The 15,579-nt window shown below is 29.8% G+C and overlaps 2 protein-coding genes across 3 annotated transcripts in view; both read left to right on the top strand.

The window, feature by feature from the left end:
- LOC107172995 (sidestep VII transmembrane protein) overlaps nt 1-15,579 on the top strand; it is a 264,502-nt gene that overhangs the window by 61,662 nt on the left and 187,261 nt on the right. The gene's annotated exons all lie outside the window — the stretch shown is intronic.
- On the top strand, nt 4,030-4,374 carry LOC149060358 (zinc finger BED domain-containing protein 5-like). The gene has a single exon (XM_089216821.1). The coding sequence runs from the start codon at nt 4,051-4,053 to the stop codon at nt 4,372-4,374; it is 324 nt and encodes a 107-aa protein (XP_089072947.1). The 5' UTR covers nt 4,030-4,050.

The following is a 15,579-nucleotide window of genomic DNA, read 5'->3' as shown; positions in this document are numbered from 1 at the left end:
AGAAAGGGACAAGTTTCGGTTACTTGAATTCGCTTCAACTTATCAATACTTCTTTGAGATCATGATTGTGGTGGGATCATTTTATTTTAACTTATGATTTTGATGTTGATGAAATATAATAAGGGGTGATTTATTTTCTTATGCTATTATAATGGCTACGTCACTATTAACAATTTATTCCACATTTTTGATGACCTCTGAATTTACTTTACGTTTTCATGGTTGAAGTTTTACTGCTTATAATAACATAACGTTCACAGCATTGAAGATAAGTGATTTCAAGTTTATGTAATATTTTAATAAATATCTGGAGGTTTGAAATTTTTAAGAAATTAATTTTTAATTTTTTTGTTTCTATTAATTTAATTGTTCTAATTGGGTGCATTAGATATTATATACTCATACGATTTAGAAAAAAATATTGTTACAAAACCTGTTGTTGTTATGATGTCACGTTTCTGGTAAAAATGTAAAAAGATAGGTAATTGTTTCATTTCGTTTTTTAAAATATCTAATGCACTAATACATTGGTATTTGTTAAACAGTGTTTGAGAAAAATTTCCTATCTGTACTTTAAAGGTTTTATTCTATTTGGTTTTCTGTAAAAGTGAAATGATTTTATTTTGGTAGGTAGTTGGAGGCTAATTTTTTTTCTCGATTTCATAAAGAATTGTTCAATCAAACATTTGGCTAAGGTAGTAGTTGAGAATAATATAAACTGAATATAAATGTTTCCTAGGTTAACCTAAATAATTAATTTATTATAGTCGTAGTATCTAATACTTTTAAATTCGTTTTATTCGGAAGATAATTATTAGAAAGTCAAACACGTGATTCTAGATGTATAATAATTATATTTCTAGTTTCTACCCTTGATATGGGGCATGAGTTAGAATTTATACTTCACCATTTATCTTAGTGTAGAATTAAGAAATTTCTAAAGTGTGAAACTAAGTAGGTATTCAATAATTTTTAAATTTGTTAATTGAATAACCGGGTGGTTAATTTAAGGAAATGTGGTGTTGGAAGGATTTTTTAAAGGAATAATTTTCTTCAGCATTGTCATTTGAAACAGTTCTGAATAAGGTTATAATATTTTCATTTATTAAAGAGGTTTGATTTTGAGCCGGTATAGCATTGGTTATTTTAGTTTTTGTAGGTTGTTTGTTAAATGCTAATAGTTTGTCGGAAACAGATTTTTTTGGTAATTTTTACTTAATTAGTTTCATATTAATAAATTCAACTTGAATATTACTATAATATTAGGTATATTATTATGAATTAGTCATATTACAAAATAATTTTTATAAGTTTCGTACTATGTCACTTCTATACTGGAAGATAAAAATACAAGTGCAATAAATACAAACGTACGTTATTCAGTTGAGAGTCAAACACGAACTTGCTTTTAAAATTAATATAATTATAAGCATACCTTTGTTTGTATTAAAACAAGTTACAAAAATATAAATTTTATTTTAATTTATTATTTGAAAATAAAAATGATTATAGTCATATTTAAATTTAAAGTATACCCGATCATGTTATTCATCTGAATATATAAATATATAATATATCTTGCTTCTTCATTTATAATAATTAGTTAATTTAAAAACACAACTTTGTGTAGGTACCTATGATAATAAAGTTAATACAGTGATGGATAGTTTTTTTAGATTCTGAACGAAGTGTTTTTTTTTTTAAATAAAAATATTTTATCATTCATATTTTTTCCACTTATTGACATTCAATATCTTTGCTGCATAATGTTTAGAAAAAAAAACAGGATTTGAATTCATAAAAAAAGTTTTAGTAATGAGGTCAATGAGCGTTAACCATTAAACCATTAATATTATTAAACCGACATCTATAACAATAATAATTATAGACTTAAAATATTTTTTGCACGCAACTTACCTAGTGTATATATATACATGTGTGTATGTGTGTGAGTACGTTACGTAGATAATTAACTATTGGGTTAAGTAGTTTTCCATAACAAAATAGTATAGGTACATAAACAGGCAGTACAACTTTGACTGCAATAATATACGTCATAATAATATTTTCCATATTCGTGTAAAACCAAATAATATTCCACACTAATAAGTGAATTTGATTATACATTTGCACTGGCTATGAAAAAGTTTAAGAAATAAAAAAAAATATATATATAAATGAAGAATAAATTACCATTTATTTGTATTCATTTTTTTTAACGTGAACAAATAAAAAAATAATATTCATGTTTGTAATATTCATAAATGTACACTGAACAAACATTTTATAAATACAACTTAATCAATATAAAGTACCTGGTAATACATTTAATAAAATAAAATATTGAAAAGCTTTTCTGGGATGCCTATATAATTATGTGCACATAAGACATACACATATGTACACGTTGCGCGTCGTAATGTATCAGTCAATTTCAGTTATAAATTATAAGTACACCTATTTTTTTTTTTCATATCAGTGTAATTTAATGATGAGACTAAATCAAAATCACATAAAAATAATAATTTATTATAAATTTATAATTAACATGTACATAAATTGAAGTATAAACATTTTATTAAAAGGACGTCACATGGATGTTGGTTATCTAAGGATTACAAATGCGTAAAAGAGTTATTGTTATTTTTAAATTGTAAATTGTCTGTATATCTCAATACACTCATAATTCCCTTTGAAATTAAAAACATAATAAAAAAATTAAAAAAAAAAAAAAAAAACAATGATATGCCTTATATAATAATCTAAAACTTAAAATTGTATAAAAGGTCAATTTACCCAATTTTTTTAATTAACAGAGCTAATCGTGATCTACTTAGCATAACATTTGCTATATTATGCGCTTGTATAAGACGAAAATAATTCACAATATACCCGTGTAACAATCACCTTTATTCGAGTTAGAAATTATTCTAAACATCATAAAATTGTTAGATCAATATTATTGAAAGTTATGTTAAATAAAACAGTGCAATATACACAATATAACGAAACCTATATTATGTGTATCCATCGATTTGTCGCGTATTTAGTCGTTATTGATACCAAAGTATTGCTATTGCTTATACACATCAATTATAAAACTAATATAATGTTGACTTTTATGTATTTTGAAATATTGTAACTTAAATTGTATTATTATTCGTTATATTATAGTATACTCTAAACCAGCGTTTCTTAAACTGTGTTCCGCGGAACCCCGGGGTTCCGCGGAGAGATCACTTCAGGGTTCCGCGAAGCTTAAGTCATTTTTTTCAAAATTTTCAAGAAAATTACTTAAAAATGTCTAACTAAAGAATGTTTGTATATTAAATAATAATGTATAATATGTCATATGGAATAGTCTATTTCTATACTCTAACAGTCTAACCTCTATACTTCTATAATATATTGTGTTCTTATACTGCTTAGACAGTTATACAGTTTGTATACAGAAATAATATTTGAACGTCGTTGATAAAAATACTAATTGGTTATGACCGTCCGCGATAGCGTGAACTTAAGAGAAACGACCGTCGATAACGATAAGCATATGAGTAACATAGATACCGAGGTCAGGTGGTTATCTCGAGAAAAGATACTAACTCGTATTTTTGAATTAAGGGACGAGGTACGTGCTTTTTTTTGGAACACAATTTCGAATTAAAAGATCGATTTCTTGATCAAATTTGGCTACTTAAAGTCGCCTATTTAAGTGATATTTTTACAAAGATCAATGAGCTTAATTTCACACTTTAAGGCAGACACGTAAATGTTTTTACTGCACACGAAAAAATTCATGCTTTTAAGAAAAAGTTAGATTTTTGGAAAATTTGTATGAGCTCCAACGAGTTTGATTGCTTTCCTACAATTAAATGCTTTTCGGAAGAGGAAAAGGTCGAAATTAATGAAGTTTTCATTGAGGAAATTATTCAGCACCTCACTGGATTGAGTGAAGGATTCAACCAGTATTTTCCAAATGACCAACAGGTGAAATATAAAAATGAACTGTGGATAAAAAATCCATTTATTGTCAATACACGACCTCCAGCCATGTCAGCAAAAGAATATGAAACCTTTATTGAATTTACATCTGATTCATCGCTGCAAGAAAAATTTAAATCAATGCCATTAGCAGAATTTTGGTGCAGTTCAAAAGATGAATATCCTCAATTGTCACAAAAGGCCGTGTTGGCACTTTTACCATTTGCAACCACGTATATGTGTGAAACGGGGTTCTCTACCTATGTATCGACAAAAACAAAATACCGCAACAGACTTGATGCCGAACCTAATATGTTATTACAACTTTCATCAATAAAGCCCAATATTAAGAATATTTGTAATAATAAAAAGCAATTTCACGCATCTCATTAAGTAATTATTGTTAAAGTAAAATTATATACAATTTTTATTATTTTTTTTAACATATTTTTTAATTAAGTACCTTTAACACAATATAAGTATATGAAATAATTATATTTTTTTTTTGCAAATAATCCTAACAAAAAGCTTAAAAGCTAGAAAACTAAGTAGGGGTTCCACGATAAAAGTGGACGTCAAAAAGGGTTCCACGGATAAAAAAGTTTAAGAAACGCTGCTCTAAACAATTTAACACTTTTTGGATCGCTAATTCATAACTTTGCTTTATTAATAATTAAGTATACAGGTATACTCAAGTTTGTTATCAATTAAAAATAATTATTGTATATAAGTTTTTTGAGTATTTGATTAATTGTACATTAGTGATATTTAGTATAATTGTTAAAAACAGTAGACACGCCTGATAAAATTTATAAAAATGTATTTTAATAATTCATATGCATAAAATATAATATAAGTTAAATGTGCCTGGTTAGTACGTAGGTACATACGTTTTTTATACATCAGTCATGTTTTCTAATGAAATATATTAATCCGCTCAAAACTGTACCTACTGTTTCCTATTTTTCCTCTAAATTTTAATTTAAAAAATGTCATTGTCGAACTACAACACTAGAATAATTGACCTTAGTAAAGTTTATTGCAGACATATTTAACCCACACTAGAGTTGTCAGTTATTATTATTCTATATATGTTTTACTTTTGTGCTTAGAGATGTTTATATTTCCTCTTAAAAATTGAGCAGAGTGAGCACTTTACATAAGTAACTTTGGAAAAACTTTAAATTTTAATATTTAATATTATATCGTCATAATAAAACAAAATAAAGCAAGATAACTCAAAAGAAAAGCTATTCGAGCTATTGTCTTAATTTAAGACTTAAAAGCACATGAAGCGTGTCTAGCCTACGACATTTTCAAAGAGAGACGTTTAATCTTCCAACTTAACAAACGTTTTGTAATTAACTCATATTACATGCATCTATGAACTCGACTAAAGATACATACCCACTATATTCAAAATACAATTAATCCTTTAACATTGGTTATTTTTAAATTAAAAACACTATTACAAAAGAGCATTGTATAAATGTAGAAGCCGTGTTTAAGACAAAATAAAAGCGGAATATTTTTGTTACCTCTCATATACGTTTTTTTTTTTTTTTTTTAAATAAATATATTAATTATTGTAAGCTGAATATTTAAAGTTAACTAACTATTTGTTACCTATAAAGTCTTAAGTTGAAATAAATGATCGTATCATATATCACTATCTATAGTTGTATGATATTTTTATTTGATATAACACTATATTATTGCCAATGATTACTCATTTGTGCTAAATTTAGTTGTTTTTTAAATTAATTTATAATTTTACTAGCTGAATTACTCGTCGTTGCCGGGTTATTAATTGATGCTATCTGGTAAGATTAAATATTATCTAGTTAAATTAAATTTAAATATGATTGTTTAAAATAATATGTCATATTGTATTAACTGTTTATTAAGCTAATTTTTTATCGTTAATATAATATTTCTCTATAAACTACATTAGCTATAATTCCAGTTGGTGCCAAAATAACTAAACTCGTGGTCGTGGTGTCTCTGGAGTATAGCACATACAATTTTATTGATCACGTGAAAAACCATCTCCTCTTATATTGATCCCTGAAAATGTCAAGGTTCACACTTGTGGTTTATTTATTGTCATACCAAAACATACTTTTACAGGAAACTGCATTCTCTTGAATTAGAAAGGATAATCTGATGTTATCATTAGTATGCGAGAAATAACAACTGATTCACCTTTTGCAGATCCTTTCATAATAATAGCTTCAATCAAATTCTGTTGTAGACCAATAATCCGTAGACGTGTCCTATTGTACAATTTTAGTGGACTAAGATTTCTGAGAAGCATTATAGGACAACCAATTTTTAATATAAATAATTGTAACTATTGGAAATTAAGGAGGGTCGAGTGAATTGAGAAATCCAACTAGATAATTAACCACATCATCTACTTCTAGTACTGAATTCACTGATCTGTATTCCATATTTTTTGCTTTGAAAGAGTCCAATAATATTTTGTTTATGTCTCCTGCTGTATCATTTTTTTATGTCAATATGGCCCTCTCACATAACCAGTCCATTGATTTATTTTTGATGTTTTCGTGCCTGGATATATTTTATCTGTGAGTTATAGTTTTTACAACAGAACCTAATCCGGTCGGCAAAGTAATTTTTTCTTCATATTCCGGATATTTTCCATCTCCTATTTTTAAGAGTAGCTCTGAAAACTGCTAAGGAGTCTCTTTTTAAATGTACTCGCATATTTATGGTGGCAAAGAAACTTTTTCTATTAGAGGCCACAAATATGAAAACTTTATGCAGGCTGCAATTTCATTAGATCGAGTTTCTCTTAGTACGACTGGTAGAGTTTGTCGAATATCTCCAGCCAGCAGTACCGTGATTCCTCCCATCAATAAATTTGAATTTTTCAGATCCTTCAGACAGTTGTTTAAAGCTTCAAATACTTTCTTATGAGACATTGGGTTTTCATCCCAAACTATGAACTTGAATTTTTTCATAACTTTCGCCGAATTAAATTGTTTATTAATATTGCGCGTTGGAGTTTCGATGGTTTTCAAATTGAGTGGCGACTTGAAAGCAGAATGAGCAGTTTTTCTTTCATGTAAAAGCGTAGCAGCAATTGATGACGCAGCTGCAATTGCAATCCCACATGAGCTTCTTACTTTAGCCAAAAGTAGATTGCTTAAAAACAAACAAGGCGTGCTCTCGAGAGCAGTCAAACTTATTTTTAGGATGGAAATTTTTGTTTATTTATAAATGGTTGCTATAGTTACGGCTATTATAAGTGATGGTTATACATATTTAAATATATAGATTATGATATATAAAATAAATAAAAGTTGCTAATAACGCAAGTTGTCATAACGCCAGCATATTAAAACCACTTATTTGACATTTGGTCTATGGTAATAAGTCAATTGTTTGTGGTAAAATGTTAACGTCTCTTTACTGTGCATCTATGTGCATCTAAAGCCACAAATTTCTATACAATTATAAAAGGGTTAAGTGTTTGTGACTTACTAAATATGCCTCCTATAATGTGGCGGATAAACTTAGTCAGAAGAACCCGAAATTCAAGGATACTAATTATTTAATTAATGGCAATGGAGGGATTTACTTCTTATATGCTCCTGGTGGTACAGGAAAAACTTTTTTAATTACTTTAATATTGGTGACAATTCGTTCAAAAAATGAAATTGCTCTAAATCTTGCTTCGTTAATCGTCAGGCATTGCAGCAACTTTGTTTGAAGGTGGTCGAACAACAGACCCCATTCAGCTCTAAAATTGCCATTGAATTTACAGAGCAACGAAAATTTAACTTGCAACATTTCCAACAATTCAGCAATGGAATAGATTTTGCAGCAATGTAAACTAATAGTGTGGGACGAATGTACGATGGCGCATAAAAAATCTTTAGAGGCTTTAGATAAAACCTTTAAAAATCTACGGAACAACCAAAACAAATTTGGTGGTGCAATGATCTTATTACCAAGTGATTTTCACCAAACATTGCCAGTGGTTTCACATTCAAGCTGATGAACTGAATGCACGTTTAAAGTCCTCCAATTGTGGAAACATCTCAACATATTACATTTAAGCAAAAATATGCGTGTCATGTAGCAAAATGATCAATCTAGAGACATATATTTTTCAAACAACTCATTGATATTGGTAATGCCAATTTTCCTATATATGTGCTGACTGGCTGCATCACCTTCCCTAAGAGTTTTTATCAATTAACCCAATCCAAAGCTATTTTTGATAAACTAATTAAACTCGTTCAAAAGTTGTTTATAAATGTTGCTCAAAATTACTTATTCCATGATTTGTTGAGCGAATTAATAAATTAATAAATCACAAGCGTTAGTATGTTTAGTGGGAAATTCATATGCATTCCCATCCCAATTGATGGACCGAGTGCGACAAAATTTGATATAATTATAATTGCAGTATTTATCCAAGCGTGATTATTGGAAAAACGTATAAATTAAGCATATTATATTATAAAGCATTTAAATAAAGGATAAACAGATATCATAGATATAGAGATACAGCTATATATATATATCTGTTTGTCCTATATACATTCTTAAACAGCTGAACCGATTGTGACAAATTTTGGTACTTAATTTTATTAGACATATGGGCAGAAGGTAGGTTAAGTTAGTAAGTGATACCTACGCCTAAATATTATTATTCGATTTAATATTTAAATTGTTAAAATTATATTGATAAAACGAAGAAAATTACATAATGATATATGAAATTGAATATCGCTGTAAGATTATAATATATTTTAACCACTATCTATCATTATATGTATAAAAATATTCTGCAAGCATCATCACATAAAATGAATTTAACATACAGTATGAACCATATAAGAGGTAGGATTTTCAACGGGCTACGAAGTGCACGGGTTCAGCTAGTTTTTTATAAATGAAAGTGAAAAAAATAACTGAATAATAAATAATATCTTATGCCCATATTATATATTGCCAATGACAACCTCTAATCAATAATAATAATAATAATAATAATAATTTAATAATATAAATAATTAATTAATATAATATAATAAATAAAAACCTTTAAGAGTTAAATTTCCAAAAATTCTTTCTTAAAGCATGGTGAAATTATAATATTATACCATTCTGAAAATTTCAAGCGGATCTGCCCTGTGATTTGGGCTCTACGGTAGGGTGACCATACGTCCTGTTTTTTACAGGATTTTTTCATTCAGGACGTTTTTTGTTCTGTTTTTTTTTTATCAAACAAAATTAATGAATTTGAAAATGAAACTTACGAAAGTAATGAATAATGATTATAATTGTAATCTTGTGATTGACTGAATTTATCAGTATGGGGTATGTCTACGAGTTATAGAAGCTTATCGGAATTATCGGATTGACCGTTATCGGACTAAATGCTTTCGATTCTATCTATTTATATCACTGAAAATACGGTTATATACGTTTTTTAAATACGGTTATCGTTATTATAGCGAATAACTATTGCTATTAGTTTGGTTCCAACAATCGTTGAGTGTTGTTGACTTATTGATAATCGTTAATATATATATATATTAAGTATTAAGAAGAAAAATTAAATTATTATAATTTTGTCCTGTACATTTTTTTTTAAATATGGTCACTACTCTACAGTGATCTCTCCGCTGGACAAATTCCTTTATATATATTATATAGACGGATATTTTAATTAAAAAAAAAAAAAACATTTTAGATAATCTTTTAGATATTTTAGATCTATTTTTTTAGTTTTATTCATATGCGCTTTCATTTTATAATGTGTATGTAAACTGAACTAATGCCAAGGATTTGATTTTATGCTATTGGAAAAAATATTTCCATAAAAGTTAAAAATTATTGCTGACAAGTGAATTCCGTGAGACACACTTGAAAGATCTGTTGTGGTAGTAAACTCAATGCATATTTTTTACTCATTGAATTATTTCAATAACTATCTAGGTACCTACGACTTGAATCAAGATACTACATAGGTTCATATCGAAACTAATAGTTTGTATAACTTTTAATTAAAGCTTCAGTTTATATGACCAAATGTATCACAAGTCGTTTAATTATTTACTTTATACGAGTACCTATATGCATTTTCTACGTCAATACCTACATCATAAGTAAATAGTTTATATGTATTCATATTACATAATATATAAATAATACAGTGATTTCTGTAAGGCTTTCAAAAAATATTGTATTAATAAATTGTATCAATAAATAATTTCTCTATAGTTTAAAACATTACTTTATTTCTTTTGGCTGTAAAATTATTTCGAAGAAAAATTCTTACTTGTAAACACAAGTGTTGAATAATTAATAAATTTGTTTAGCTCAGTATGTAATATATTATTTTTCTATGATATTAATAGACATTTATAAATATTAAAATTAAACATTTTTAGTCCAAAAACAAATAAACTTTATTTACTTACATGTTTTTATACATGACATTTTTAAATTTAAAATCTTCCAATTTGATCAAGGAAAACATATCTTACTTACTGTTACAAACTACTCGTATTCATATCTATAATTAAATAGGTAGGTAAACTAAAAAAAAAATATTATCTAAAATACAAAATAAATGAATAGAGCTATACGAACAACATTTAGGTTCTATGGTAAGGTTACACAAACGACTTTCCACAAATTGAATTCCATGAATATATTATAATATTTACTGCCCGATCGTATTTCTGTTAAGCCGAATGCTTTTCTTGACTGTTATAATTTGAAATAAACAAGCTTACACCTAATTAATAATTATAATCTAATCATCTAATCTCTGTAAATCGTGAACACATATTATGTGGAATGTTGGATCGTATTGTCCCCAGATTGACCATTTAAGAACTTATAGGGCTATATGTATAGTTTAAATCCTATTAAACTTTTTTTGATTATTTATTTACATGTTTATTTTGAATTTATGCGACGGAAACTATACCTAGTATTATTTTAAAATTACATTATATCTAAGATTAACAAATTCGATCGTATTTGTTTTTTTCATACAGTACAAGTCAATTAAAACTATTTGGGTTATAATTAATGTGTTTAATATGTATGTATTATAGTAATATAATACTAAACATTCAACTATAAATTTGAACACACCTAAATGAGCTAATATCTAAATAAAAATTGTATTAATTATTTACTACCTATTCACTACTATAGTTATTTCAATTTTTGGTTTAATTAACTAGTTTTTTTGAGATCTAGTCATATTTTGATCAGAATTGTGTACCTACCTACTCTCACAATTATAACACAATCATCGCTAAACAATCGCTCAAGTGCTACCAAATATCCTTGACTACACAAGTATATTTTTAAAACTGTCTTAAAACGAATTTCTTCCATTTTTTTCTCAATATAATCAAAATTACTCATTTCTTATGACAGAAACGTTGTTCAACAGAGTAACTTTTAAACTCAATATTATCTGGATTTCAAATTGTTGGAGGGTCAGATTCAACATGACGTTATTTATAATAAATGTATAACGGTCCACTTATGTTTTTATTTTATGAAGTTACTGGCATCAAACTAGTAATGTTCATTTAATTTGGAAATAAAAAAATAAAACAAACTATCTATAGTATTATACATTTATACAAACCTTAAGCTAATGGTGACAGTGTTAATATTTGATTTTCCAAATATTTAATTTAATAATAAAAAAAAAACTTTGTTTAGTTATGGTAAAAAAGTTTATACAACTATCATTTGACAAGTTTTTGTAATTCACTCCCTCTAAAATTTAAAAAATACAAGGCTCCTAATATATTTCACAATAGTAGTTAAAAAATATTAAAAATACAAGGGCACAATTTTTTTAATATGTATTGAAAGTTCAATTTTTAACATAACACGTAAAGATCACGGATATTTGAAATTCATTTTGAGTTAGAAATTTGTAAAAATGTACCTATCTCTTTAAATCTAAACTTTGAAAATGCAATATAAGATTCTTCGTGAGTTTGCTTACTTTTATCAAATAAAAAATATCTACCAGAAAGTAAATTTAAATTGTTATGAGCATTTGAATTACAACATTGGATATTCACACAATTTCTTTTGTACCGATATCTTTATTTAAAAGTTATTCAAAACAAATAAGTGTAATAAGTGTAAAAAAATGAAATTTACAACATATGTTTATCGATTCCTATACTTTATAAAATATTCAAAATATTTCAACCATTTTTAAATTTTAAGTTAATTAAATTTTCTGTTTTTTTTTTAGTTTTTTATTCTATAAATATTGATAAAATTTCATTAATTGGGTCAAAAAACTTGAAAATTTAATACAAGGTTCTCCATAAGTTTATAATATAATAATGGTAGGAAAATATTAAAAATATCTAGGCACGATTTTTTTTTCATATAGCCAATTAAAGTTCAAATTTCGACAAAATTTGTTTAATTGAAAATTACAAATTCTTTAGTTGTTAAAAATTTATAAAATGTTTAAATTGTTTAGCTAAAGATTGAACATTTAAAACAAGGTTCCATGTAAATAATTAATTCTGCTACAAATGTAATTCATATATGATTAATCATAAGAATTTCAAACGTACCTACACTTAATTATAATTTATAACTTGTTCATAATTTGCTTTAAATAAGTTGATAACACAAACAACAGACTGATAACGTTTTTAAAATGTTTAAATACAGGGGCGTAGCCAGTTATAGTAGGTAGGTCTGGTAGGCCCAGGCCTACCCAAATTGTCTCAAAAAAAAAAAAAAAACCAATAACATTAAAAATAATAATATTAAGACTGTTCGGTACGAGATGCCGGTCTTGGACTTTACCCTACATTATCTTCGATACCACACTTACCGCGCGACCGTTCCGATATCTCCGGAGAGCGAACCGGTATTGGCGTGCCGCCGACGGTCGTTACCCCGCCACACGCCAGCCCACGGCCATGCCCATAAGCGTGCGTAGGTATTCTTGGCAGGGGAGGCAATACTTTAGCTAAGGAGGTCCAGACTCCAATCCCCCCACCCGATTTTCACCAATTGGTAGATATAATATAATATTTTGGTGTAGAGGAAAATCTCGCAGGGGAGGCAACCGCCTCCCCTGCCTCCCCCGTGCGCACGCTTATGGCCATGCCTTTCAGTCGTATTCTCGTATTATAATAATAGTCACAAGTCGCGAGTCGCTGTTCCTGAGCCGTCTTTCATTCCGTAGGCCGGAGTTTATGTGACTATTGCGAATCGGCGCGCCGTCGTCGTCAATAACGCCATCTTGGCTTTCCGTGCGGTCAAGCCGTCTGTGGCTCTGTACTGTTTTATTCTTCCGTGTCGTGCCCCTCATTGTACACACAAATCGCGTGTTGTGTCCGCCCGTGCCAAACCGCAGTATTCCGCCGTTATCGCCCACTCGCTGTGTGCGCAGTGCGATCCGCCACGTTCCTCACGTGTTGAGTCTGCCGTCCGTCGGCTGTAAAATTTTTGGTCCAAGTTGATGTTGTGGTGTGTCGTCGCCGCTCAGTCAACCACCTTCATCAGACTGCTCATTATCGTACCGGTACAACTGTAGCACCATCGGTTGTCAACACTCGCCGCTATCAGGTCGTACACATGTACTATATATTTTGTTGTTAACCTACCTACCGTATTTATTTATTCGCGAAGTTTGAATTATTATTTGTTTGTATTGCTATTTTATTCCTACATATTTATTTTGCCGTTCGTATTGTGAACGTGCGCATATATTATTTACTAACACTAGTTTTAAGTGCATAGAATATTAGAATTATTTTTTACCGACCATTACAATAAATCGTAACTAATCTGTCACATATTTAAATTATTTTATTTTTATATTTTTCCTCGTATTTTTCTATCACCTTTCCGCCTTACAGTCCACTAATATCACACGACAATTACCATACGCCATTATAGTTCGAGTGCGGCCAATATCTGACGATCACATCGCCGTCTCCGTTGCACAGCTGCTCTAATCAGGTTACCTCACCAGACGTTTTGGTCCTTCGGGCCGGATAGCTCAATTTTGGTATTTATTGTCTTGTTCACAATGCCGGGTACTTCTAATGTAACTAAAGCTCAGCGTGCTATTACGCGGGCACGTTTCATGCGTGATCGTCATTTTGAATCAATTCGTGAAATGCATACACTCGCTGTGCAAGTCGAGTCGGGCGATGTCAAAAAGTGTGAGCTTGACGTACGTATTGATTCGTTTGAGACAGTTTTTTCGAAATTTCGTTTAGAACAGGAGGCTGTTGTCGATGCTCTTATTATGAATGACAATATCGGGAAATTCAACGAAGCTGATGAGCTTGTCTCCAAGTCCGTTGAAGAAATGTATTTTAAAATAAAGCATATCCTATCTCGTTTTATCAAAAAAAAATCTCAATCGACTACGATAGCCTCACCAACGCTAAGCGCGTTACCGAAAATTGAGTTGCCCAAATTTAACGGCGATATTTTGTCTTGGTCTCTCTTTCGAGACACATTTTTGTCTGCCGTTCATGAGAACCCGGATATAAGTGATATTTGACGGTTCCAGTATCTTTTAATGTGCTTAACGGGATCGGCACTTACCATAGTTAAAAAGTTTCTGTTATCGGTGTCAAATTACAAATTAGCGTGGGAAGCGTCATTAAATCGTTTCAATAATCAACGACTTTTAGCTACCGCCCACGTCGATAAACTGTTTACTTTTAAACCTATAGCGCAAGAATCATTATCTGCACTTCATGGAACTTCACGAATAAACTCCATGGTAGTACTTGGGACAGAAATTGTCCGTGTAAAGGACAGTTGTGGCGTTTTACATTCTATAAGAGTTCTTTTGGACAGTGGTTGACAAATTTCAGCCATCACCAGTAGTTGTGTGTCACGCATAGGTTTCGCCAAGCACAGGTGTTATACCGAAATTGTTGGTCTTGCACAAAATCCTGTTGCAAAAATAAAAGGCGTGACCAATTGTCAATTTATTCCTCACCATGCAGTATACAAAGTATACATTTCAATGTAGTGATCTTTTCATTTTACCTCTAATAGCAGACGTTATTCCGACACTTCAGTTACCACCATGCATTCGAAAACATTATGAACATCTACTACTCTCTGATCCAAACTTTGACGTCCCAGCGCAGATAGACATTTTACTTGGTGGTGATATCTTTCCAAATATTGTTCGTCCACGGGCCGATATAATTCATTCTTCTGGCTATCCATCGGCATTTGATACCCTCCTTGGCTGGGTGGTGTGCGGTGCCATTTCACAGTCCAATCCTTCGCCAGCTGTCTCACTAGCTACAACCTTGACTCCGTCAGTTGATAATTTACTACGCAGTTTTTGGACTTTCGAGGAGACCGCTGTGCCAGTGTCACCCACCACCGAGGATCAGCTGTGCGAACAAATATTTGTGACAACCACCTACCGTGCTCTGTGTGGTCGGTTTTATGTTGCTCTTCCGTTTCGCCGGATGATCCGCCACGTTCCTCACGTGTTGAGTCTGGTCGTCCGTCGGCTGTACAAATAATAATATTATAATAGTAATATTTTTTTTTGTAATC

Source organism: Diuraphis noxia, unplaced genomic scaffold, assembly GCF_037042655.1.
Source record: "Diuraphis noxia isolate RWA-SAM2 unplaced genomic scaffold, SU_Dnox_SAM2 contig0001, whole genome shotgun sequence".
Lineage (NCBI taxonomy): Eukaryota > Metazoa > Arthropoda > Insecta > Hemiptera > Aphididae > Diuraphis > Diuraphis noxia.
This window is presented reverse-complemented; position numbering and strand designations above follow the sequence as displayed.